The sequence below is a fragment of the Chinchilla lanigera genome, unplaced genomic scaffold, assembly GCF_000276665.1.
Source record: "Chinchilla lanigera isolate Chin_1 unplaced genomic scaffold, ChiLan1.0 scaffold00004, whole genome shotgun sequence".
In the NCBI taxonomy this organism is placed as follows: Eukaryota; Metazoa; Chordata; class Mammalia; order Rodentia; family Chinchillidae; genus Chinchilla; species Chinchilla lanigera.
Window position 1 is genome coordinate 23886028 of NW_004955405.1, and position 26804 is coordinate 23912831.

Sequence of the window (26804 nt, forward strand, 5' to 3'; positions counted from 1 at the left end):
TGAAATTGAGTAATTCAACTTTATTTAAATAAATTTCTTTGTTCTGCTTAGCATCTTACTTTTAACTTTTTTATGAGCCTTGGCTAACTGAACTAGGAAGTAGGAAATGTAATTAAAGAATTTCTCTCATGAGAACAATAAAAAGAAAAATGAAGTACTACAAATATTTAAGAAAGTACAGATTTTAATGAGTTGTAATAGTTATAGACTATTGCTTGGACAAATAAAAATGAAGAAATGAAATGGGTGATGAATGTGAACTCAATACTCATGGATTTGAATTTTATGAGTAGAATGTTATTGTCCTAACAGTTTTACATTATGTGTTCTGAAAAAATAAATAACAAAGAAAGAAACATATGTAGCATTTTAAGTAGAGTGGGTTTTCTATTAAAGAACACAAATACGATAATGCTATTTTATAAAAATGAATTAGGCTGATTTAAACCAGTGTGAGATTACTGGTCTCCAATCCTACTCAATAGAAGTTTCTGGAATTTTTATGCCAGGGAATGCCAATCACAGCTTTTTGATCTGTTCATCTTTCTCATGAGTAAAGAAAAGGAAAGTCTGTATATTTTCCTCTCCTATCCAATTTTACTTCTGCCTTTTAATTACTCCCTGGGTAATTTCATTAAAAAAGCCTAAAAGATCATTCTGGGAATCATGTTACTAAACAGTTATGTTAATGATAATCACTAGAATCACAAAGTCAACACAGTTAATATTGTTCCTTTAAGGAGCCTAAAGATTAAAGTGGAATACAAATTATACTTTTTAGAAATTTTTTCTTTAAAGACAGAGTAAGGCAATGACCACAACCACTTTCTCTCTTCTCAAGGCTTAATAGTTTGGTAAGGTTAATATGATAAAGTTCTAACTTCAAGGAAGATAAAAAAGTCAGAAGCAAATTAGGATTGTAGAAGAAAAAGCTTGAACACTTGCAGAAGTAGCAAATAAGTTTGAAATAGTTTTATCAGAGTCTACTTATTAAACTGAGTCAGGAAATAAATATCTCACTATGTATACTATCTATAGTATGAAATGTTAACTTTATAAATCAAAAACACTTGTCTTTATGCTTCAAGCAAGTGAATTGGGTCCAGATAGGCAAAGAAGCCTCATATGAAAAAATAAAAATAATTAAAATAAACTTAGATATACAAACTTATGTATGTATTTTACAGAAATCTTTAATCAGTCTTGAGAGATAGAAATTTTCCCAAACACTGATTAAGTAGGAACTTTGAGAATAATTAATCACCAAACCTAGTTTTCAACATGAGAATTTCTACCAAGTGTTTGAGCATTTGAGTGTGCATTTTGACTGCTCCATAAGGAAGAGAGTGCAGGAGGCAAACGTGACAGTTCACCCATGGTGAAAAGTATAATAGAAGACAGTCTCCACCTCCTTCCCTTAAAATGAGAAATAAATCTCACAAGAAAAAAGCACTGAAAGAAAATATAAAGTCTTGTGCCTACTACTGCCTGAAGGGAAAAAAAAAAGCCTAAGAATTCCTAGAAAGAGACCATATTATATATATGAGATTAGAATAAATCTGTGCTATTTGTTCATTGGGAAAATAAGCATAGTTTAAAGGTAATCTTCATTTAGAGTCCCTCAAATAATTTGTAGAAGGAAAAATCTTCAAGAGAACTTTAAGTCTTTCTTTAAATAATTTTCCTATATAACATTTCACATATGTGAAGACATAGCTAAATGAGCAAAAACTAACAAAGCCATATACAAAGAAAAAAATAATTTCATGATGATACCAAGCAGGAATAGAGACTAGAGTAAAAACCACAAATAAATTAGAAGTTTGGATTGGACATAAGAAAATTAGAAAAAAAAAAGATTACTGAGCTTGTGAAAAAACCTCAAGTAATATAAAAATAACAAAAATTAAAAGTTCAAAGGGAGATGAATTTAAAATATGTTTCAAATACAGATCAAAATAATGTACAGAATATAAATTCAGTAATCAAGAAACAATGAAATGGAACAAAATAAAAGAACTATAGACACATGAAAGATAGAATGACTTGGAACAAGGCACATTAAAGGAGACAATGACCAAAGAGATCCAGAATTTCTGAAAAACTACCTACCCTGAAATTTGGGAATACCAATAATGGAAAGTGGGATACATATGAATACACCTACTTATATAGCCTGTTTACAATACCAGTGATAATAAAAAAAGGTAAAATCCTATCATTAAACTTAACACAGATATACCTGGGGGCCATAAGGTTAAGTGAAATAACCCCAGCACAGAAAGATAAATGCCACATCATTTCACTTACACATGGAATCTAAAAGCACTTCGATCGCAGATTAAAAGAGGTTTAAAAGAAATAACAAATTACCCCTTCAGGTATAACAACTAGACAGGCAGCTGTACCCTAGATATAAGCCAAAATACAGAAGAATAAATACCTCAGTGGTACAATCAAATTTATTGACAATTTAGACTCATAAACCAAGGAAATGATTTTTCAAGAATAATAGGAAATATAAATACCGTAATGAATCACTGAAAAACCTCAATATAGGAAATTATAAAGAATATGTTACTACCTACTAGATCAAGTTGAAGGCCTGATGAGAATAGTGGAGAAAAGTGGTAAGTATGTGAACACAAGGTAGCTAATCTAAAAAGGTAAATTTCTAATCCATATAATAATAAAGAAGACAGAGCAAAAATATTCATAACATTGAGACAAGTGTAGAACTTATGCGACTTAAATCAGTCTAATCTACTGGTAATTTAGGAGAAAGCTAAATGTATTAATGTGTGTGAGTGTGTGTTGCTTATTAAACCTCTGTGAGGTATTTTAGGTATACTGGACATATTGGTACATTGTATTTTTGTACTATGACTTGATTTTTTTCTATGGTCAATATATTCCCAAGCTTTAATCAAAATATCAAGTTACATGCTTTATACACAGAAATATCCAAGAAATATTCTCTAAAGTTTATCTTAAAAGTAGTACTACTAAATAAAAATAATTGGGGATGTGAAACTAAAGAGAAAATACCCTGAGTTTTAGACATACATAACTATTGCAATTCTACTTGAGGAATATTATGGATAACGTATAAAATATTTTTAGCACTTCTGAATACCCCTGTGAATGACATTGGATCTCACCTTAAAGAAGAAGTTGTCATAATCTATTGTGTATAGAAACTGCTTATACCCTGAAAAAAAAAAAAAAAAAGAAATACAGTATTACTAACACTACCCATTAGTTCATTACTGATAAAAGGAAATTGAACAATATTATAGATCATTTATTATTTTCATATAATCATATTACGACCTTAATATTACTTAACACAGTTTTCTAAATTGATAGAATATAGAGAATAAACAATTTAATATATTTTGCTTGCATATTGATAACACAGAACATTTGTTTGTATTAAGTTAAAGTACACATTAAAATAGTAAAATTAATGGTTTAAATTATATACTATACCACATAATATAAAGATATATACAGTATATATAATTACTTTTCAACATTATCATTGATTTTGTCTGTGCTAGTCAATAAATTAAACATATTTTAAAATATTTCAACAGACATAGGATTATATGCCTTAAGAAAGTAAATTCAATCCATATTACTGAACTTCTCTTCACCTAAAAAGTTCATAGGCTAATTTGTTACCCATTCATCCCAGTTATTGATTTTTCAATCATATATAAAGTCTTACAACATTCAAGAGATTGTTTCTGCTACAACATTATAAATTCATTGCCTGGAACACAGTTTGGTATTGAATGTCTGCCAGACTATGTTAACAAGGGTGTTCAAAAGAAATCTGTACAGCTATGATAAAATAAATGTGTGAAGAAAATTCTCTAAATATTACATGTCTATAAAATTGTATGCTTTTCCCTTGAGCAAAGGTAGCTCGAAGAATGTGTTATTATTTTCCATGTAGACATAAAAATACTATTTAAATTATTAAACATTCATTACTACTCTCAGTTATTTAGGTTTCTCTGAAGACTAAATCTGCTGTTTTCTGCAGTTTGATGCCACGTAAGTTTTTATTCCTTTCGACAACTCTTGACTGTGTGAACTGATACAATCTCTCCCGAGCTCCTGACACCTGCAATAGCTTCTTTCATGTCTACGTCGATATGCTGTGATCGGCTGGGGTGATCAATAATATCCTCATTAATTTCCACATATTTCCTCTATTCTTCTGTAGCTTCCACAGAGAGTGTGAATAGTTGCAATGGGAGACTGACAATTTACAAATGTTAATAGTAAATTTTTATGGGATTAGTACTACTACAGCAAGGTTTTTATACCTCATTTAAGAGAAGTCAGGACTTACAAACAAATCCAATCACTGGAGAGGTGCAGAAAAGAGGTAAGTTTTGAAAAGGCCTAGCTTCGATTCCAAGAAATTTAGTATGCAGGAAACTATAGCAACAGTGATTAAATTCCAGGTAAGTATTTAAAATTTCATAACAGCAGGGCATTTGAGTTACAGATTTTATTTTTTCCATCTTATGCATGGGTCACATAGATGAAGAAAGTCCAGATATTGAAAGGCCCTATCAGGTTCCAAAGCAAAATGAGATGCCCTAGATATAGCTCAGCGGCAAAGCGCCTGCCTGGCAAGCACAAGGTCGTGAGTTTGATTCCTGGTACCGGAAGAAAAACAAAACAAAACAAACAAAAAATAAATGTTTTTTACATTGGACATATTAAAACTGTTCCTGCTACTCGAGGATTTATAGGTAAATGGATGCAACTAGAGACCATACTCATAAGTGAAATAAGTCAGACCCACATATGTAAACATCATATTGTCTCCCTAATGTAAGAACATGAAAGAGTAAATAAAACTCAGAATGTACAGCAGATAATATAAAAGGGAAAGAAATTGTGTAAAGGAAGGAACAATTGTGATGAGAATAAGAAAATGATTTGGTGTTTCAAACCAAATGACAGGGATTAACATGGTTATTATATTACATATTGGTATCTTCAACAAAGTTGCTCAGATTACCAGATGCAAGACTGGATGATTGATCAAACCATTAAAGAGAACAAGAAAGTAATAATTAAAAAAAAAAAAACCATTAGAGACAATACAGAGTTTCACTAGATAGGATGGTAGGAACTCACCAAAGGTTTTCATATTGCATATTTTTATCTTCACATCAGTGGTACAGATTACCAGATACAAGCATGCAAAACTGGCCAAAATATAAGAACAAAAATTCAAGCACTAACTGTTCCCTTGAACAAACTACCAGACATCAAGCAGAATAGTTATCTCAGCTATCCATGTATGTATATTGCCTTAGTAGTCTCTTTTTCTTCTTTCCCTAATCCAGCTAAATTTTCATGAATTTTATTTTTAATCCAACTGTTTATTGAACTTTTATATTTTCAAATTATCAAATTGATTTGTTTCTTCTCTAATATTTGTTGTTTCTCCTTCATTTTAATACCTTTAGGCTTGATTTATTCTGATTTTCGTAGTTCTAGAATTTCATGGTGAGATTGTTTATTTGTAATATGCCTACTTTTTGAAATATGTATTTATTGCTGTAAATGTTGCTCTTTATTCTGATTTGGGTTTTGGTATTTTTTTTTCCATTTTCATTTGTTTCAATTTTTTAAAGTTTTCTTTTAATTCTTCCTTGATGTATTGCTTGCTCAGAAGTATTTTACTTGATTTTTACATATTTCTGTAATTTCCAGTTCCTCTTCTTGATTTCTAATTTTATTTCCTGTTAGTTGGATAGGATAGATAGTATGATTTCAATTTTTGAAGATGTGGCCCAGACAGTCTTTAAAGTACTAATGCAAAAAAATTCTATTCTGCCAGTTTGGATTATTTAAATAACTGTAATGTTTTGTTCAGCTGGACTCCTATGTTTACTTGCTGATTTTTATGTTTGAATTATCTATCAATTGATAAAAGTCAGTGTTTAAAGTCAACAACTATTACTGTACTGTATCCTTTTAGATTGATATAATAATTGTTTTACATACATTAGTGGTCCAGTGTTCAGTTCATATATATATTTATAATTTTTCTATATTCCCTTCATCATGATACAAAGCCTAGGTTTTCTATTTTTTAACTTTTGACCTAATGTGTGTTTTTTTTTCCGGTACCAGGAATTGAACTCACGACCTTGCACTTGCCAGGCAGGCGCTGTGCCGCTGAGCTAAATCCCCAGCCCTCTAATGTGTGTTCTCTCTCTTTTTTTTTTTTTTTTTTGTGATGCCGGGGACTGAACTCATGAGCTTGCACTTGCCATGCAGGCACTTATGCCACTGAGCTATATCCCAAGCCCATGTGTGTTCTCTTTGATGAAAATGCAGTTCTCCTTACCTATTTTTGGTTTCCGCTTATGTGGAATGTATTTTGTTGTTTCACTTGCAATCTGTATGCATCTTTCCCATGAAGAAAATATTTATTGAGTTTATCGGTACAGTCCAGATATACATAATGGTCGCATTCACCCTAGGGAACTTGTAAATGTACATAAAGAGGTGTTGAAAAGAAGTAAGGAGAATGGAAAAAAAGAACCAAGTATACTCGAAGACAGGATATGATTAGATCTTGCCTTTTATCCATTTCATCAGTTTATGTCTTTTAGTTGGAGAACTTGAGTTTATTTACATTCAAGATTATTAATATTTAACAGGCACACCTGTCACTTTGCTAATTAATTTTTGAGTTAATTTGTAAACCTTTTATTCCTTTCTTCTTCTTTTTGTTACTCTTTTTACTTTGGTGGATTTTTGAATCAATAAACTTTGGTTCTTTTCACTTTCTCATTTGTGTAGCTCTTCTACCAGTCAGTTCTATTCCTTCATCATAGTAGTCAATCTCTACCTTTAGAACTTTCTTAAACATTTCTCGTAAGACTAGTCTAGTGATGATAAATTCCCCCGAGTTTTGATTATCATAAAAATATTTATTTCTTCTTCATTTCTAAATGAAGCTTTGTGACTAAAGTACTCTTAACTGACCTGACAGGTTTTGTTCTTTCTTCCAGCATTCTGCATATATCTTTGCCTTCTTTCCTTACCTGTAAATTATCTGCTGAGAAACATATGATAGTCCTAGTAAGAGTTTCCCTTTGAGTAACTTAATATTTTTCTCTTGCTTCTTTTAGAATTCTCTTTTACCTCTAGGCTTTTGACATCTTCATTATGAATGTGCCTTTGAGTGAACTTCTTTGGGTTGAATTTAATTGGAATTCTTTGAGGTCCATGGGTCTGGATTGCTATACATCTCCTAAGCTTTAGATGTTTGGAGTGATTATTTTGTTAAATAGACTTTCTGTTCTTTTCACCAGTTTTATCTTTCTGAAACTCCCATAACACACATATTTGTTTCTTAATGGTATCCCATGTGTCCCATAAGCTTTCTTCACTCTTTCCTTTTTTCTTTTTCTGCCCTTTGTCTGCATTAATCCAAAATACCCATTTTCATGTTCAAAAATTCTTTAATCTGTTTTATTTAGTTCTATGACTTTCAGGTATATATACTTTATTTGATTCACTGAACTCTTCAGCTGCAATATTTCTGATTTTTATGATACCTATCTTTACTGAACTGTACATTCATACTTTGAATTATTTTCTTATTTTCATTCAATTACTTTATTTTGGTGAATGTCCTTTAAGGTGTTCATTTCAAATTTCTTTTCAAGAATTTCATACATTTTTTTGTGTACTGTTACTAAAAAACTTATCGTGTTTCCTTACCTTTTTAAAAATAACTTTGTGCCTTTATGTGGTTGTGGATTTAGTACAACAGTTGGCTTTTATAGCTTTATGAAACTTTTAATCCAAAAAAGAGGAAAAGTTTTCCTGTGCATGGATACCAAGGTGTTGGGTGTAATGTGTTAGCTTTAACTTTGGATGGACTTTGTATTGTGGTTGCTAAACAGTATCTTCAGCTATCATCCTTGTGAGCAACGTCCTCAAAAATACCTGCTAGAGTTTCAGGTATTTTTAACTGTGACGGTGTACTTTTTTTTTTTTTTTTTGAGAACAAAGCTTCTCCCTGGCTGCTTATTGGGCTTATTCATCAAGGTTGAGGTTCCTATGGGTCTAGTGGTAGTCCTGTGACTATATGGTGGGTCCTCTAGTGGGTTTGGCTATCTTATAGTTTGCACAGACTGTGCAGTGAGCTTGCCAAGAGGTCTGAGCTGACTTAGGAGAGCTGTTTGCCCGCACACAGACTGTGTGTGCATTACAAGATCACACGGCACTATGGGAGCTCAGGTCAGAGGGACTGTAGGCTGTACAATGCAGTCTCCTTCTCTGTGTTAGGTGCAGCCACCCGAACTCCAGGCTGCTCTTCTGTGTTTGGGTACTGTGAGAACTGTAAGGGTCTCCTGTGCAGTCATCTACAGCGCCAGTAGGTCCTCTGTGGATCTCTAGTGCACCCATTCACTATAAGAAGTCTATCTTGTCTATGAGCAGATTTGGGTAGAGTATGTGAGAGGAAGGATGTCTCATTGTCATTTCTATGTTGTTGTCTCGCATCTTCACCCTCCACAGAAGTGCCACCATTTTCCTGCTATTCCCCAGAGTACTTCCTCTGTCATTCCTGTAAGATTGCAATTATTTACTCTTTGTTGTGGTTCCATTTTAAGAGGGTGACAGGTAACAGACTACACAATTCTGCCACCTTGTTGACATCATTAAAATAATAAAATAACTATGCTACCATAAAACATTTCAAAGAATTTTAAAAACAAACTAGAGATCTATTTATACAAATTTCTAATGAAATTATTTTAGTTTCCAAAATTCAAATTTATTACAGATATTTTAAAATAAAAATATATTTATAAATCTACCTATATAATTTAATTAATCATGGTACAATAATAAAAAATTATAAATTTCTATTGTTTTTAGAATTTATTCATATAAATTATGATTTAGTATAAATGTAAAGAGAAAAACCATGTTGAAAAATTTCAGAGTAATGGTAATTTATCAATTAGTCTGCAGAGAGAGTAAGCTGCAAACAGTATAAATTTGTGATGGTTATGGGACATTTTGCAAATAACAAAATCAGAATAAGTAAACATGAAATCCACAATAAAGATTATAGATATTTGAATATAGATTCAGCAGTTCCCTAATTTGAAGGTACATGAATTACTCTAATCACATAATACTCACATAATTATTACTTATTGCTATATTGTATATTAAATTAAACAGTTAGAATTGTGTATTTCTTGCATTCTCCTCAGGCAATTTCCTCCATGAGCACATAAGCAGCTTTGAGAATCAAATCAACCACACTACCTCACTCAGCAAAATTTATGGCAGATAAGAACACAAAACATGAAAGAAAACGAAAGACAGAAAGATTACCTTTCCTCAAAAATCTATGCTCATCTGAATCTTAAATCATATATTCTTTTCCCTTCATATCATTCCTGATGTGAATCTTATAGGAAAAAAAAAAAAATGGGTTAAACTGACTGTGCTTCCCTGTCAAGAGAAACCTGTGGTCAGGGATATATCTAATTCCCAGAGCTTTCATCATTAATACTTTATGAGTCTCATAGGTCTGTCCCATCTAGAAGAAAAATTTATCTTCCATTTGTGCAAGCGGTGCCTGCGAAGTAATAGATTTCATCTCTATAAGCTGAGCGGTGAAATGCAAACAGCACAGCAAAGGTATGAGGAAGCAAAGCGTTCACTTTCTTTTTGCTGGAGTCTGGCTTTACCTTACTGGACTTGCAAAGTCAGCCAAGCAAAGAAAAGGATCTTTGGGAAACTGCGAAAAGTGTCCGTTCCTTACCAGATTACTTCAGCCTATAGTTATGCATGCCCACACATTGCTGAAACTGAATTTTAAATGAGAAGATTAGCTACAGTGATATGTTTTTGTTTTCTTTTTATTAAAATATTTAAAGGAGCTTTGGTAACTGGACTATTTACTTACTACTTCTGTTAATTAAAACCATTTGCTCATTCTTGAAAGTTGTTTTTCACTGTGAGTAAGATGACTTAAAGACAAACTAAGGTGTTCAAATATTTTAAATTAAAAAGGCAGGATGTTTTGCCCCTTGGTTGAACAGACCATAGTACTATTTAGTTTAACCAAGGACTCCAGGCAGGCTCATCTATGTGCCGCATCTGATTATTTTCTGGGCAGTATTTATTTATTAAAAAGCAAATAGAAGTGTTTTAGGACCCCACTTTCAATGTCAGAAAAAAGGAGAAAATTTCCATAACACTGGTGCTGGCAATGATTTATATAATACCCCAAGGGCATAGGTAACAAAAGCAAAACTAGATGGTCCTGCCTCAAACTCAAAAACTTCTATACAATAAAAGATGCAATCAACAAAATTAAAAGGCAACCTGTAGAAGGAAAAGGTTTGCAAATAATTTACGTGATGTGTTACATCCTAAATATTTAATGAGTTCAATTCAGTAAGAAGAAAGCAAATAACTCTTGAAAATTGGGCAAAAGTTCTGAATAGATATTTTTCAAAGGTGGACATAGGAATGGCAAGCAGGTATATGAAAAAAATGCTCAGTGTCACTTCTAACATTACCTAACAGGTGTGACAATGAGATACCATGTCACACCTGTTGGAATGGTTATTATCAAAAATGGGATAAATGTTAGAGATAATGTGGAGAAAAGTCCCTTGCATACTGTTAGTTTAGCCACTTTGATAACAGAAAAGGTAGTCCTCAAAAAATTAAAAATAGACTACCTTATGGTCCAGTAATCCCACTACTGGGTATACTTCCAAAGGGAATGAGAAAAAATACCTTTAAGAGACATTTTTATTGCTATGCCCATAACAACACTATATTCAGTAGCCAAAATAAGTGTCCATTAATGGATGAATGGGGAAGAAAATGCTTTATATAAACACAACAAAATAATGTTCAGCCTTGAAAAAAGAAGAAAATCCTTTTATTTATAAAAATATGTTTGAACCTAGAAGACATTGTCTTAGTAAGGTACACCAGGCACTGAAATACAGATAACATGATGACATTCACACATAGAGTTAAACATATTGAATGTATAAAAATTAAAAGTGGAGCAGTGATTCCCAAGATCTGGGGTGTGGCTGAAGCTTTGAGGATATGTTTCATCAATGGATGTAAGACGTCAATTACATAAAAGGAATAAGTTTAGAAGGTCTATTTAATAATATTCCTATCATGAGTACTGAAGGACTGTATACTTGAAAATTGCTAAGAAAGTGACTGCTAAGAAAATTGCTGAGAAAATGATAGCGAGGCAATGGGTGTATAAATAAACTGGATTTGTTAACTTAACATGTAGTAAACATCATGTTGTACATGAAAAATATATACACTATTTATTTGTCAATTTAAAGTACACAGAGTAGTAAAACAATAGTGGAAATAACAAAATGCAAAATTGCACTGGGCTTCTGTCTGCTAGGTCTACCTACTCCATAGGGCCAACGAGCTGCATGTGGTTTCTTTAGGTGGAGGTGAGAAAATAAAATGTGGAGAAATGTGTTTGGTGTATAATAAAAAACCCTCTGATTTCGGAGGAGCATTTCCTCACAAACAACGTCGACTTCAAAACTACACAAAACTGTTTGTTTGCTTAGAGACCTTTACTTGAACTTTTAGTTAAATGTGATTATTTAATAAATTTCTTATCTCTTAGAATATATATTAGATTCTGTTTATACTGGAGCAGAATTTTATCCCTAAGTCCTGTAGATTGTTGACATGCAGAGGGTGTTTAGCAAGTTCTTTAAAAAAAAATTGATACTGTTTTCTTTATTAGTGCCTTCAGAAATGCTCTAATAATAGTGCTCTGTAATATTTGGGGTAACAGTGGTAGTTTATTCAAAGTACAAATATTCATCTTATATTAAAATAAAATGCTGTATTGGAAATCAACTGATACTTTCATATGTAAGATTAGTTTCTGGGCCTCTAAGAGTTACCATCTGGTTTGGGGAAAAAGATAATTGTATAACAATAATGTAAAATCAAACTATTAAATGACAAGATAACAACAAAATTACTGAAACAGAGACAAATATGAGTAAATACATACACTGAAATCAAAAGACTACAAATACAAATCATACTGTAGGTGTTATTGGGAATGATGCCACTTAGAATGACTCACAAGATATCATGCATCTTTAAGAACTATTTAGAGCTATCTCCTTTAAAGATCGGTCTATTTAATTTGTGCTGGAAATGGGCACATTCCCCATGAATGGAAATCTTTAATATTCAATACCATGTCAAAAGGATATTATAAAAGTATATGAAAATGTTTCTTCTTTCGCACTCTTGTTGTGAGTTGGATGGCTCCTACTTTTTCAATCTTTTTTGTTTGTTTGTTTGTTTGTTTGTTTTTGTTTTTCTCCAGTACCGGGAACCAATACTTTTTCAATCTTTGCACAAGCAAAATGAATAGGAGTCAAGCAAAAATGGGGTTTTTGACTATGGTTTTAGTACTTTCTAATAATCTTTTCTCTCAACCCTAAAATCAGTCCTTTTTCCTTTCCTGGATCGTTAATTTCATCATCTTCCCCCAGGTTAAACAAACAGAAATGGAACATATAGAGTTATTTTTAGAGAAACGTAACCAGTTATCAATTATCTTTCTCTAAATGAAATTATGGCTAATTATTTCCCTGCATGACTTACCTGTCCTCCAAGTTTTGACACGTTAAGATTTTGTTTCTTTGAAAGTATTTCAGACATTATTCGGGATAATTGTAATTAACTCTCTAAGCACTAAAACCTTTCTTTTGCCAAAGATCCATTAGTTTATTATGTTAATGCTAAATTAAATTTGACAACAGTTTGAGAAAGCAATATTATTTTAACCTAAAAAGGATGTATTTGAAATGAATAATGCATTTAAAATAAAAACAAATGCAGAATGCTAAGATTTATAAAAATCTCTAGATTTCCTTGATTTGAAAATCTAAGTAGTGTTCCTTAAGCTGGTATTAAAGTAAATACATGTCACTTTAATAGACAATGTAGAATTTCTTTTAAATGAATTTTGCAGGCCTGAAAAATTCTTTAAATTTGCAGATTCTACATAACATATTTCTGAGACCATAATTTTTTTAGCATATTGATTAAGATTGTGTAACAGTTTTCATATAAGATTATCCACTGATAACTTTCAATTTCTCTTTCTTGCCCAACATCAATTATCTAGGTTGAGTTTCTTACAAATTGTCACTTCTTTCTACATTGTTTCTGCTATTGACATTGATGCAAGACCTTTTGTTAGTACCTTTATTATTAAATAACAGAATGATGTCTATTGGTTTTTTTATATCTTTGGTGATTCTTTGTTCTTATTTTTAAAATCACTTTCTCAATTATTATGGTTTACATCAAGACTAGTGGAATTTTTAATGAAAATTAAACTGAAGTGTGAAAAAACATTGAAGTGTTAGAGGTGGAAATTCAGCTAGATTAATTCTCTTGATGACATATTGTTATATATTGGACTTACATCCTTATGTTTGTATGAAAACTTACTGTGATGTGAACTGTTATAGCATTTCAATCACTGCTGAATAATGTTGAACATATAGATATCAAGAAAACTCACATAGGCAAACCCAGAAGGCAAGGAATCTGTTGATGTACTGCAGGCTAGGTGTGGAGGACTAACACCTGAAATTGCTCTTTTGTGATATGATAGCTATATCCGCCAGGCTTCCCATTGCTAAGACGGTATACCTAACACCCCTCTCTTAAAGGGAGAGAATTTAATTTGGCTGACAGTTTTAGGAGATTCAGTCCAGAGGCATCTCTTTCCAGTGCAGGACTATCATGGCAGAAGGATGTGGAGGAACACAGGTGCTGACTTCATGGTGGCCAGGAAGAAAAGCAGGATTGAAAAGCACCAGAAAGGAAGAAACCAGGGACCTCTTAATACCCAAGGTCAAGCTTCCTCGCCTCACCCAGACATACCTAGAAATGTGCTATCCCAATTGCCTAGCCAGCTCCCAAACCAATCAAGTTGGCAATTAAGTTTAGCACTCATAGTGGCATATCCTAATGACATGGAGAAAGGTTAAAAACAAAAAAAAAAGAAAAAAAATTGCATTTTCTCGTTCTTTGTCTGGAAGCGCTCTTCTTTTCCAAGGATTCAGCCTCTAAGGAATGTTCCTGTTTTCACAGCATCTATCTTTTTGGTTTTGCCAATACATCTTTATCCAATCAGATGAATGGCCTAGATAACTCTGCTGCCAATATAATGTCCTGAAATGCCAACATAGTTTGATCACTCTTTATTCTGATTGCTTTATTGTTCTCTTATTTTGCTTGTTTAAATACATTTTTCAGTCATATATTTTTCCCATCAAGAATTCTGTGCCGCGGACTCACTGAATACCTGCCACTTTTCAACCGCATTTCTCTCACGTGGAATTTCAGTTCTGTGCCTTTGAACAATGTTGACACTCTCTTCCTGGGACTATAGTCAGAGGACTAACTATATCTTATTGCTTTCATTGTGTGAATGACTGTATTTTCTCAATGCTGGGAATGCAAGGACAAAAATTACATGTCATCTTTTTGTCTTAAATGACGTAAATGTTCAACAAATATTTGTTAAATTACTAATGTGGTGAAAGAATGCGTCAATTTCCCACTAATTAGAATTTTCCAGGGGAAAGTTTTTAATTTGACAAGATTTCACTAGTATAGATGATTTTGAAACTTTTAAACTGATACTTGAGAAAATGTTTTTAGTTTGGCAGTTCTTTCTGGGTCTCTTAAATAATGCCTTATTTTAGGCTGATCTAAAAGTAAGGTATTTTTAAATGAAGATTTTAACTTACATAACCTAACTCTTTTGCTTCAATAATAAATAGGTCTTTGACTAGTTGAAATTTTATAGGAGAATGATATTACTAGTGAAAATGTCCATTTAATTACCACAGTGCTTTTTGTCTGAATATTTTAGTTATTAATGTTATTGGAGGGCCTGAATTGTCTAGAGATTTGTACTATCCCATCGCAGCACTGATGCATGTGTAGGTGATCATAAATCTGCTGTGAAAAGGAGGGGCAGTGAAAATCAAAACGCCTCATGAGAAAGACGACAGCTCTCGTTCAGAACATTTCTTTGAGCAGTTTCAGTAAACGGTATAAATCCCCCAAAAATGTATAAGGCTATTTTACAACATGCCAAATAGAATTTTTCCAATTCCTCATGAACCCTTTCAGCAAGAAAACATTAATATTGAGAAATATGTCCCTTAGTATTTCATCTTGTAGTCAGTAAGGCTTACAATCACTTGCTTTCCATCTTAAAGTTAGTTAAAACTGAAAAATGCTTTAAGTCTATTATTGTCATGAACTCTTACCATAGTCTTTGTGAAGCAAGCATAGTGACTTTTGATATTACTCTTATTTTTCATGAATAATTTAGATACCGTGGTACCGCAGTACTCCACATTAATTGGTTCCAGGAGGCATGAGCACAAAAAAAGAGCGTGTACCAAACAAAGTGTTTTCCCAGGAAAGGACAGCGAGTCACAAGGCAGATGATGAGTTCTATCCTGCACATCAAGTGTCGAGCAAGCACCAGGACAAAATTTTCCAGTCAAAATAGCTTGAGTACCAAATTCAATGAGTTTCAAAGCAGGCAAATGCTCAGGTAGAACTAAATAATACAAGATTAGGGCTACAGCTGCTTCTTTTCTCAAAGAAAATAGAGAACCCAGAATATGACATGTTTCTGTAATCTGAGGCCTCTAATAAGTCTTTCACACACAAAGATGAGCTACAAATGGATTGACTTCTTCTAAATTACCACTTCATAGAGGATATTATGATTTATTTTCTATTAGATCTTTTCTAAGGGCCTCTAAGACTTTTTATTTGTTCATATAAGGACATGAAAATTGATGGAAAATTCAAGAATCTTTCACAGTTTTATGAATTTTTAGAAAACAGAAATGGTCTATAAAATTTTAAATCTACCTAGTGCTTTAATCAAATACATTGCCTGGTACAGCTTACGTTATGGCTGATGATTTAATCATATCCCCAAGTAACACTTCAATGCAATGCAGAGATTCAAAACAGTCACATGCTAAGGTTGGATTAAATAATACAATGGTATCATCTAAGAAAATCCTACTCTGGAATGTAATAAGGATAGGAGAGACTCTGCTTAAAATTTGGCAGTGTTGAAGGCAAATTGTTTCCTGCCACTGAAGTGCTATGAGGATAAAAACAGCCACGCAATTCTTTTATTCTACTTAAGTTTTTCTGTATAGGTCTTTTACTTCCTTTGTTATACTGATTCCCAAGTATTTAATTTTTTTATATGCTATTATGAAAGGTGTGGCTTCACTAATTTCTCTCTCAGTCTATTTGTTATTTTTGTACAGGAAATCTATTGAGTTTTTTAAAATTTTATTTTAAAGAGAATAGTAAAAAAAAAAAAAGAACAATAGCAAAATACCAACATCATGGACATAAACAAAACAAAGCAAGAACTTTAAAAATGATACAGTGGGGCCAGGGGTGTAGCTCAGTGGCACAAGGGCTTGCCTGGCAAGCCTGGGATCATGACTTTGATTCCCAGTATCAAAAAAAAAAAAAAAATAAAAATAAAAATGATACAGGGTTTCAAAACAAAATGATAGGGATTAACAGTGGTTGTGAAATTATATACGGTTATCTTCAATGGAGTTGCTCAGATTACCAGATGTAAGAATGGAAGGTTGATCAAACCATTAAAGAGTATAAAAAATAACAATTAAAAAAACACTAGAGACAACATAGAGTTTCACTAGACAAGATGGTAGGAATTCAGCAATGGTTGTTGTATTGCATATTACTATCTTCAAACCAGTTGCTCAAATTACCAGATATAAACATGAAAAATTGGTCAAAATATAAAAAAATTAAGCATTAACTGTTCCTTTTAGTAAACCACCATACATCGGCAGTAGTTATCCCAGCTATCCATATATATATGGATATATATATATCCTTCTTTCTTTCTTGTTTCCCTCATCCCAGTTGTCCCGCCCTTTGAACAATTTCTTTCCCTTTCATATTGTCTATTGTATGTTTTAGGTTTTATTTACTCTTTCAGGTTCTTACACTAGGGAGACAATATGATGTTCACACATGGGTCTGATTTATTTCACTTACGAGTATATTCTCTAATTGCATCATTTGCCTATAAAAACCTGGAGTTTATTTTTTTTATAGCTGAGTGAGTATTGTATAAAAATGCCATGTCTTTTTTATCCATTCCTCATTTGTTTTGAGTGTTGGCTTTGTTTCCAGCTATGCTACTGAACGTGCTTATTAAATCTGTAAGACTTTTGGTGGAGATTTTATGCCTTCGTTTTCTAGAATTTTGGCGCCTAGTGTCTCCAGTTCTCTCAGCACTTGAAAATACAACTTTGTAGTGTATTGGATGTCTTCGTAATTCTTGTCTTTAAAAATTATCTCCCCACAAATATCTTCTTTTTTTCTTGAATGAAGACAGCCCTACCTGCAAAGATAGAAATTCAAGACCAAGATAGAATAATGCAGATTTTTCCCTCAAATACTGCATTCAGTATCAACAGTGAGCCACGAGTGACTGGGTTAAGCATGATATAGCAAACCAGAGAATGCTAAAGTCCTATCTAAAAATTTTAGATTTAATTGAAATTTTTCTTTGAAAATTCCTGCATTGGAAAATCTTACACTTGATGTATGTGATGGCACTGGGAGGATTTTTCATTGATATCCACTCTACTTTTCCAGTTCTCTAGGCCAATTAGAATCACTCGGAATTCTATCTTAAAATCCATATGTGGTTCATCAGCAAGTCGTTTTGGCCTAATGTACAAAATGTATCCATTATATAACCATGGCTCACAAAAGCACTGCCTTGGTCCAAGCTGCTATTATGATATTTATCTATGTTTAACTAATAGCTTTTAACTCATCTCTGTATGCATTTTTTTTTAAACCTGTATCTTCCCCTTACTTTAATTTAAATAAATTAGTCAGAATAACTACCTGAAAATGAAAGTCAGATGATAATTTCCTCTATATAAAATCTAAAAATATCTTCTTATTTCTCGTCAAATAAATGCCACTCACAATGGTATAAAAGATCTTTCTTGATGGTGGTCCTGCCTAGCCTTGTCCTCTCATCCCTCTTTCAGCAGCAAGCACACTTCCTTTCCTGTTTGGTTAATAAGTTTATGAGGCTCCCGGTATAGCAACCGGTTTTTTTCTTACCTTGCCTATTTCCTTTCCTTTTTTCTCCTTTTGTCTTCTTTTCTTTCCCTGCCCTTCCTTTTCTTTCTCCTTCCTCTCTCCCTCCCTCCACTCCTTTCTCCTTGTAACTCTTTTCCTTTCTTCCTTCTTTCCTTCCTTCTCTGCCCTCCTCTTTCTCTGCTCCATTCCCCTCCAATTTTTCTGCTTCTCCTCCTCTTTCCCCTTCTCCTTTTCTCTCTGTTCCTCTGTCTTCTCCTCTCCCTCCCCTAACTCTTTCTTTCTTTTACTAAATATTCCCTCTCTCCAGCACTTACATATTTTCAAGTCACTATCCAAATATAATCTCATTAAAATCCAACCTAAGCATTAAATTGAAAGTTCCTCTCTCCAAATAGGCATTCTACATTCTATCACCCCTAAACTTACTTTTTCCTATTATTCTGTAACATGTACCATTTGGCAATATTTATGTTCTGTCTTCTTGTACTAGATTGCAAAGTGTACAAGTAAGGGAATCTTTTTTGTTTTATTCATGACTTGCAAGTACTTCATAGATAATGGATATAAAATACTTAATTGAAAAATGAATCAACAGGGAGAAAAAGGCAATAGATTAATCTTTCTCATTTATAGATTTAATCAAATACTAAGCAACAGACATTTTCCCTGAATTTCATCTTTAGTTTAAGCTGGTAACCTATAGTTAAAGTTTACTTGATAATATTTGACCATGTAGGTTATTGTAGGTGTTGGGGGCATTATGGTTCTTGCTATTGTTTGTTACAAGCTGGGATTTGAAATTTTAATTTGTTTCTAATGATACTTTTAGAAAAATAAGGAAGATTTGCTAGAACATATTGAAGCATATTTAAGAGAACACACAAAACAGTGAAGTGTACCAACAATCAGATTTAGAATCTCAATTTTGGATTAATTTCTAATAATGAAGTTAATTAAATTTTAACATCGGGAAGCTGATGAAACAAGTAAATTCACTATTTTCTATGAAACCCATCTGAAAACCAGTATCTAATTTGTCTATTCAAAAGGGTGCAATGCCTCTAAACAAGTAAGTATAAAATTTAGATAGTTATGTATATTTTTTTTACTTTTATTAATATGTGTTTGCAGTACATAATGATTACATTCATTTATAGAGGATTGGTACATGTACATAATACATTTCAATCCCCTTCTTTTCCCCCAATCTTCTTTTTAGTTTTTCAATGTCAGATTCATTTGTTTATCTTATAAGACTTTATAAAGTTAATTATCATAAATACGATTGAAAACCAGACTAATACTATTGTTCTTTAAATTGTAGCTAAAGAGGAAATCCCAAGCTTGTGAAATAATATACAGTCCCATGGTGAAATTTGAAATTAATACTGCTTTTAAGTGCGAAGGTAGATAATAGAGAATATGACATGACAAAACAGAATGAGGAAATACCTGTCATCATGTTAAAAGTATTGTGAAAATTACATAGCCAGGATTTTCAGAGACTAGGAAAGTGTCATCCATCATGGGAATATATAAGGAGACAGAAATTATAGATTTAAAAATGAAACTTAAAGCCAACCATTTGGAGAATAAAAATCAAATGGGTATGAAAAAGCAAAATTCAGAGCAATGAACGTTTTTTAAAGATGAGAACAGCTATGTAAATCATTACATAATATTTTCAAGACTAGTTATGCAAATTCAAAGAGCCCATCCTTTATACATATAATACCTCATGAGTGATCTACTTCTGTATCAGGTCATGTGGTAGCATGGATTGAATATATTAACTCATTATTCATTTCAATAACTGTATAAATTAAGTTTATTTATTATCCCATTTTACATATTTGAGTAATAAAGTACAGAGTAAAACACCTAATGAATGTTAGGTCCAGAATTCCTCATAAGGACTCTGCATGACAAGTATTCTTAACTAGCTGTATCATTAATCCAGGTAAGTCAATTTAACAGGATTAGGAAACACCTTGCAGATTCCCAAGAAGCAAGTGTTCAGATGTGTCTGTGGGGTGTTTCCAGAGATATTTGCCATGCGGATCAGCAGACTGACTGGGGGCAGGGGTGAGACCCATGCCTGCTGTGGGTGGTAATAACAAATGGGCTTGCGTCCTGGACAGCATAAAAGGGAAGTAGAAAGCAGGCACACTCTTGGAAGATCTGTTCTGCTTGAGTGGCTGTGTCTGTTGCTGATACTTTGGACCTCAGACTCCTGTGTCTTTAGCCTTCTAATGCAAACTCATACCAGCCACTCTCCAAGGAGGTTCCAGACTTTTGACCTTGGATTAGTGCTTCAGATTTTACACTTCTTGTTCCACTGCTTCCATTCTTGGGCTGAGACACTCCCTGGATCCTGTGGACCTTTGGTATGCAGTCAGCCATTGTGGACTCTTCTACCCCTGATCCTGTAAGTCTATCTACATAATCATAGGTACATTTTCTTTTCCTTCTGATCCTCTAGAAAACTCTAACTGCCTCTTCAGAGTAAGAATTATTAAATATCTTCAGTGATTTGGTCACTATTCTTAGCATCAAGAAATAACCATAAAACATAAAAGTAAATATCTTAATTTCATGAGCTTTTATTACTGAGAGAAAATTCAGATCTTAAATTAGAGCTAACCCATATGGCAGAGGTGGTGATGAGTGTGTGTGTGTGTGTGTGTGTGTGGAAACAATTGTTAAAAACATTTTACAAATACTAACTCATTCAATCCACACAGTAGAGGTATGAAATATAAATTATTAGTACTCCTCTTTTACAGATAGAATGGAGAGTGGGAGTGTTGAATTACATGCATAATATTACAGAGCCAGACAATGGTATTTCTCCTTCTCATATATTAAGAAATGTTACTCAACTAATTATACCCCAAAACAAACCTTTCTAAAGCAAACAAATAGAGAGTTTTCAGAAAATCCTTTTTTTTTTTTTTTATGTGTATTTATTCCTCCACTCCCAGGCCTGCCCAGTATTTTGTTATTGTCTATATAAAAGAGGAGAAAAATGATGGAAATATAAACAGGAACAAAAGTAAAGATTCAAATATTTTGTGAATATATATATATATATATATATATATATGTCTTCTTTCTTGTTAAGTTAATGTGATAAATAAACACAGCCATGCTACCCACAGAGTTCTTTCCTATATTTCACTTCATATATCTGAACAGCAAAGCAAATGGTAGACAGAAGAACGTTCAGATGGATGAATACAGAGGGACTGATTGATGAGATGGGTAAATAGGTAGATATGTAGGTAAATAGAAAAGAAGAGAGAAAGGCTTACACAATGAGGAAAAGAAATAAACTGAAAAGAATTAAAAAGCAATTTTTTCCTCTGATAGTGGATTTATGAGAACACTCAATTTCTTAGTTCCTCATCCACGTAATTACCTTTTTTGGAGAATAAAATGCCTGAGATTTTTTTGTACTACATGAGATGTCTCCTACTGCTAACAGCACTATGTGTTTGGCACGTCTGATAGGACTAAGTTACACTTACATTTGCTTATGCAATGCACACTTCAAAACAATCTGCAAGAAAAATTTAAACCAGCACGGTGGCATGGAATCCCTGCACTAGGGAGGCTGAAGTAGGAGGATTTTCACATATTCAAGGCCAGCCTGGGCCATGGAGTGAGTTCAAGGCCAACCTGAACTATATAAGGAGACCCTATCTCAATACAACAAAAAGTTCTAAAATTCAGTCAATGATTTAGTTTTTGAAGGCACTGAAGAATCAGAAAAAAACTTACATACAGCACCCTTATAATCAAACTGCAGCATTGACATCTAGGAAATGTGCATTATGCTACAATTTACAGATTCCTAGCACTTAGTGATTTTGACACACTCAGTAATGAGAACGGGAGAACAACATTTTAACCAGGTTTTTCTGTTAATGAAGTTCTTGAGATTTATGTAAGTGCCTCCTATTGACTAGAACATTTTTCTAAAATTGAATTTTAGTGCACCATACCACAAAACAGTATGTATTCTATGATCAGAATAGAACAGCTTCTCTAAAATGTATTAAATATTTTAGCACTGACATTTAAGTTACCATTTCCTTTTCTAAAACTGTAAAGAGTTAATTCTGATTACTACAGTTTCTGAAAAAGGAATGTATATGTCTACACAATTCAAACTTTCAAATCTTATTCTATACTGCCGTGTAGATTTATGTCTTCATTTAAAAAGTATCATAAAAGCAAATTTCTGAGTAGGAGTTCAATTACTTTGGCATACACTTTTTAAATGTGAATTTTCTCACCTATTAAGGTAATGACAAAATATTTCAGATAAAAATATCAACTACTTCTATTTTTCCGCTGTGGAAACCACAGAAATGAAGTTTTAGGAGATATTATCAACCACCAAGCCTTTGTCTGGTCATTTTGTTACACTCAATTCAACCTTGCTTGTGGCAAGACAAAACCATGACTTTAATAGATATCCTAGAGTCTACCTTCCTCATAATCATTTCCCAACAATGTAAGGACATCAAATTTATCTACTTAGGGCAAATAGTTCTCAAGCTATTTTGCATCCCATCATATCTGAAAAATAATACATAATTCCCTCACTGATAGTGGCAGAGCAAGGATTTCATTCTAAATGATGAAAAGCTAAAGATGAACATTATAAAACCATGGAAAATATGTGTATAAGTTTCCCTTAGTGTATTATCACTGAAGGATCCAAATTACTTTTGAAATACAAGCAAGTACTTGAATTATTTTGTTAATGTCTTAGTTGAACTTATTTTCTGAATTAGCTCTAGAATAGTGCAGGGCTCAGAACAAAGAATCAGAAAAGAGATATAAATGGTGTAATAAAGAAAATGTGGAGCAGAAAGACATTATTGCATTTTTTAGGAGGAAAAGATTAATGTCACAGTAGTGTGAAGACGTGAAACACTTTGCCTGACAGGAGTAGTAATTATATACTGGATATTGAATCCCATACCAGCATACTAATGGTAATAATTAGTATTTTGTATGAGTTGAAATTGAAAAATTCATTCAAGGGAAACAAAACAGTACAGAAACCAACTTAATATCCCTTAGAGATGAAAAGGACCTACGAGACAACCTCCCCTACTATTCCACTGAAGAGTTTGGCCTAGGTATATCAAGGCAATGGGAAGAAATCCTAGTTGACTTGGTGATAGTTTAGGTAGAAGCTTCAGTTTTTGAACTACTACAGCAAAAGAGCAAGGTCAAAGCAGGACTCATGAAATACAAATTGAGCTAACTTATACCTAAAACATCTGAGGATCCTATAGATCAATCCTAAATATCACTATGTTATATGGGGTAAGAGGGGTTTGAATGAAAGTACTTACTTCCAGCAATCAAAATAGGACTTTGTTTTTCTTGAAATCATTGCTATTTTCTCAAAAACTACAGTATAAGTACATTATGGATTATATTATATAAGTTTCAAGAATAATATGTGTGTGTAATGGAGTAGTATTTGTGTGTAAAGATAGTATACATAAAATATTTTATGCATGCTAAAGTATGTATAAATGTTCACTATAATTAAAATCATATTTCTGTATCATTATACATTAGAAATGTTTAAACATGAAAAATAAAATGAAATGGAGACTAATGAAAGCAGATTTAAACTCACTTTTATTCAAGGTTGTGCTCATTAAAAGGAATGCTAGCCCTGCAGTTCCTAATCTCTCTGCCTTTCTGTCTCTCTGTCTCTGTCTTCATCTTTCTCTCCTCTTTTATCATTTTTCTTTCTCACTGATTCTCTACTCATGCCCATTGTTACGGTTTATATCTAGATGTCCCCCAAGAGCCTCATACAGTCATAGGTGGGACTTTGCAGCAGTGATTGAATGATAGGGTTTATCCTTGACTTGCTATTAGTAGGTAGGGTTTGGTTGGAAGAGGAGGGTCACAGGAGCTATCCTGGGAAGCTACCTCTTTGTTCCAGGCTCCTCCCCGGTCTTTCTTCCTGCTTCCAAGTCATCGTTTTCCATGCCAAGAGCCTCTCTGTCCTACCTAAGCTCTTCTTCCCTGCCTTCCTGTATTGGAGCTGCAAACCATGGACTAAAAGTAAGGTTGAATATAAACCTCTCCGTTAAATTGTAGGCATCAAGTATTTTGCCTCAGTAACAAGAAAAGTAATGAAAACACCCACCTGAGAAAAACATAGTTCTTTCTCCCTGCTACCCTGGCAGTTCTCTTACAGTATGTTGTCATAGCTAAACCTCCCATTTCTGAGCCCAGGATAAGACTAGCATTGTAATTTTTCAGATTCTGTTTTATGAGGAGTCAACTGAAGTTCAGAGTACCAGTGCTGTGCTTCCACATCACAGCTCGATCTCTGTGTTAGTAGATGCTGTAGGCAGGCATCTCTGCCTCATCAGATCACACTGTGGACTGCGTTTCTCCTCCCTACATTATCTCTTTCTTTCTTTTCTTTTATAAAAATCATTTTACACCTGCTGTTTCTAAATACTCTGACATTAAAGTGACTGCTTTCTATGATCCAGCAAACAACTCATTCTCTTTGCCTTGGTGTCCTGGGTGATTTATTTAGGTTAGTTTAACCCTTAATAAGCAACTCTGGCTTTTATCATATACTTAGGTATTTTCATTTTCCTTTGTATTATTAGACTATTTTGTTTTGACTACCCAGAAAATAATATATATTTTCATGTTCAAAATGATCAAATTGAACACAAATTCTTGGGAATATATGAAGTTCTATTATAGCAATAACAGAAAGAATTTAATTAAAGAATCATACTACAATTTTTTGCTTCCATTTGATGATAAAAGCAAACCAGAGAACACACACACACACAACACATACACAGCACAATGACCATGAATTCAATCAGCATCAAAAAATTGCAACCACAGTTGTGTGTTTATTGCTGTAAAAGTGACAGGTGTTTGCAATTATATATTCTTCTCAAAATTAGTACAGATGGAGAAAAGACAAGTTTTTAAATGTGGAGAAGACATATTCAAATTAATATATGGCTTCATAAAACTCACTTCCTAGTATGAGTATGATTAAAAACACAATTATGGTTTTCCATTACTATAAAATGTTTTAGAGTAAGATAATTAAAGCATTTAATTTTTTGAATAGGCTTATGCTATCACTATGAAATTTTTGTAAAAGAATTTATGTACAAAATGAAGGCCATAAACAACACATATATTTTCTAAGCATCCAAATAAGATAAAGAAAAAGTCTAAAATGTGAATGACAAATATTGATGTGCATGGAAATCATCATTTCTTCACAATCCAAGATTACATAGATATGATGAGTGCATGCATTAATTCAAAAATGTTTTAGCACTCTACATTTGAGAAAATACATATGGAAAACGTGTTGAAAAAATGCATCTTGGAAACCTATAGACATTAAGGAACAATATATTATTCATTTTCATGGTCATTCATGTCTTGCCATGGAGAGTTTTTAAGATGATGGAAGTCAGATAACCAATGGGATTTTGAGAGCATGTGATTCAAAGTAAAAACAAAGATTCATTGGCTAGAAATGAGAAACTTCACTTAATACTTATAAATTCTCTTTGTTGTGGTGGTACATCTTTCTATATATTTAATACTTATCAACAGAAATTTACAAACCCACCACAACTCCATTCACAAATATCTAGCATGACTGATTGAGCTTTTGGCACATAGTAAAGAGATGATGTGTTACAAAGACTGAATGAAGTCTGGGGGGGACATCTGTAACATTTTGCCCTATTGCTGTGAATACAGCTTGTACTTTGATGATTTAGTCAGTGGCTCAGTTACAGAAAAGATGAGAAAGATCATGCTTATTTCTCAAAGGAAAAGATAATGGCTTAAAAAGCTAATTCTAACTATCTGGAAACATTGCCCTATGGTCCTAACGCATAACCTTGCTGAATGATAAGGTGCAGGCCCTGTCTTATGGGATATGGATAGGGTAGACAACAAAATGCTTGTTTAAAAGTTTCATTAAAAATGTCTACCTTGTAAAGGCTCCATTTCCTTAGAGATTGGGATATTCTATGCTCATTACGGTCTGCACGGTGTATTATCTGCAGGCTCCTCCTCCAGTGGGAGCTCTTCACAGCAGGATCCTTGGCGGGCATTTTTCTGCAGGGAAAGGATTTTTGTTGGAAACCCTGCTTCCTGCACAGACATGTTATGAAAACTTAGAAGTGTCATAAAGTGGAACATAGCACAGCACAATTTAAAAAATGTACTAGATGGAGAACTGAAAGATAGTAGTTCTTATTCTGGAAATGCCAGAAAATAAGGCTCTGTGGTCGTAGGTCATCCAATTTCTTCACTTGTAAATGAAGATTTTGAATTAAACCATCTCTAACGTGTTCACCTCCAAAATCCTATGATTCTTTCAACATTGCTATGTGCTTTTGTTTTCCCAAATGGATGATTCCTTTGACTAACTGGAAATAAAGTAAAAGTTTATACCGACAAAGATGGATAGACAGTAA

The 26804-nt window shown here is 33.0% G+C and overlaps 1 protein-coding gene across 1 annotated transcript in view; it reads right to left on the minus strand.

Moving 5' to 3' along the window:
* Positions 1-26391, minus strand: part of Mgat4c (MGAT4 family, member C) — a 72695-nt gene extending 46304 nt beyond the window's left edge. Inside the window, exons 1-2 of the mRNA XM_005374415.2 lie at positions 26316-26391; positions 3162-3211 (exon numbers count right to left, since the gene is read on the minus strand). Of these exons, the coding sequence (XP_005374472.2) occupies positions 3162-3211; positions 26316-26331 (66 nt within the window). The 5' untranslated portion in view covers positions 26332-26391. The remainder of the gene's footprint in view (positions 1-3161; positions 3212-26315) is intronic.
* Between the last annotated feature and the right edge of the window lie 413 nt (positions 26392-26804).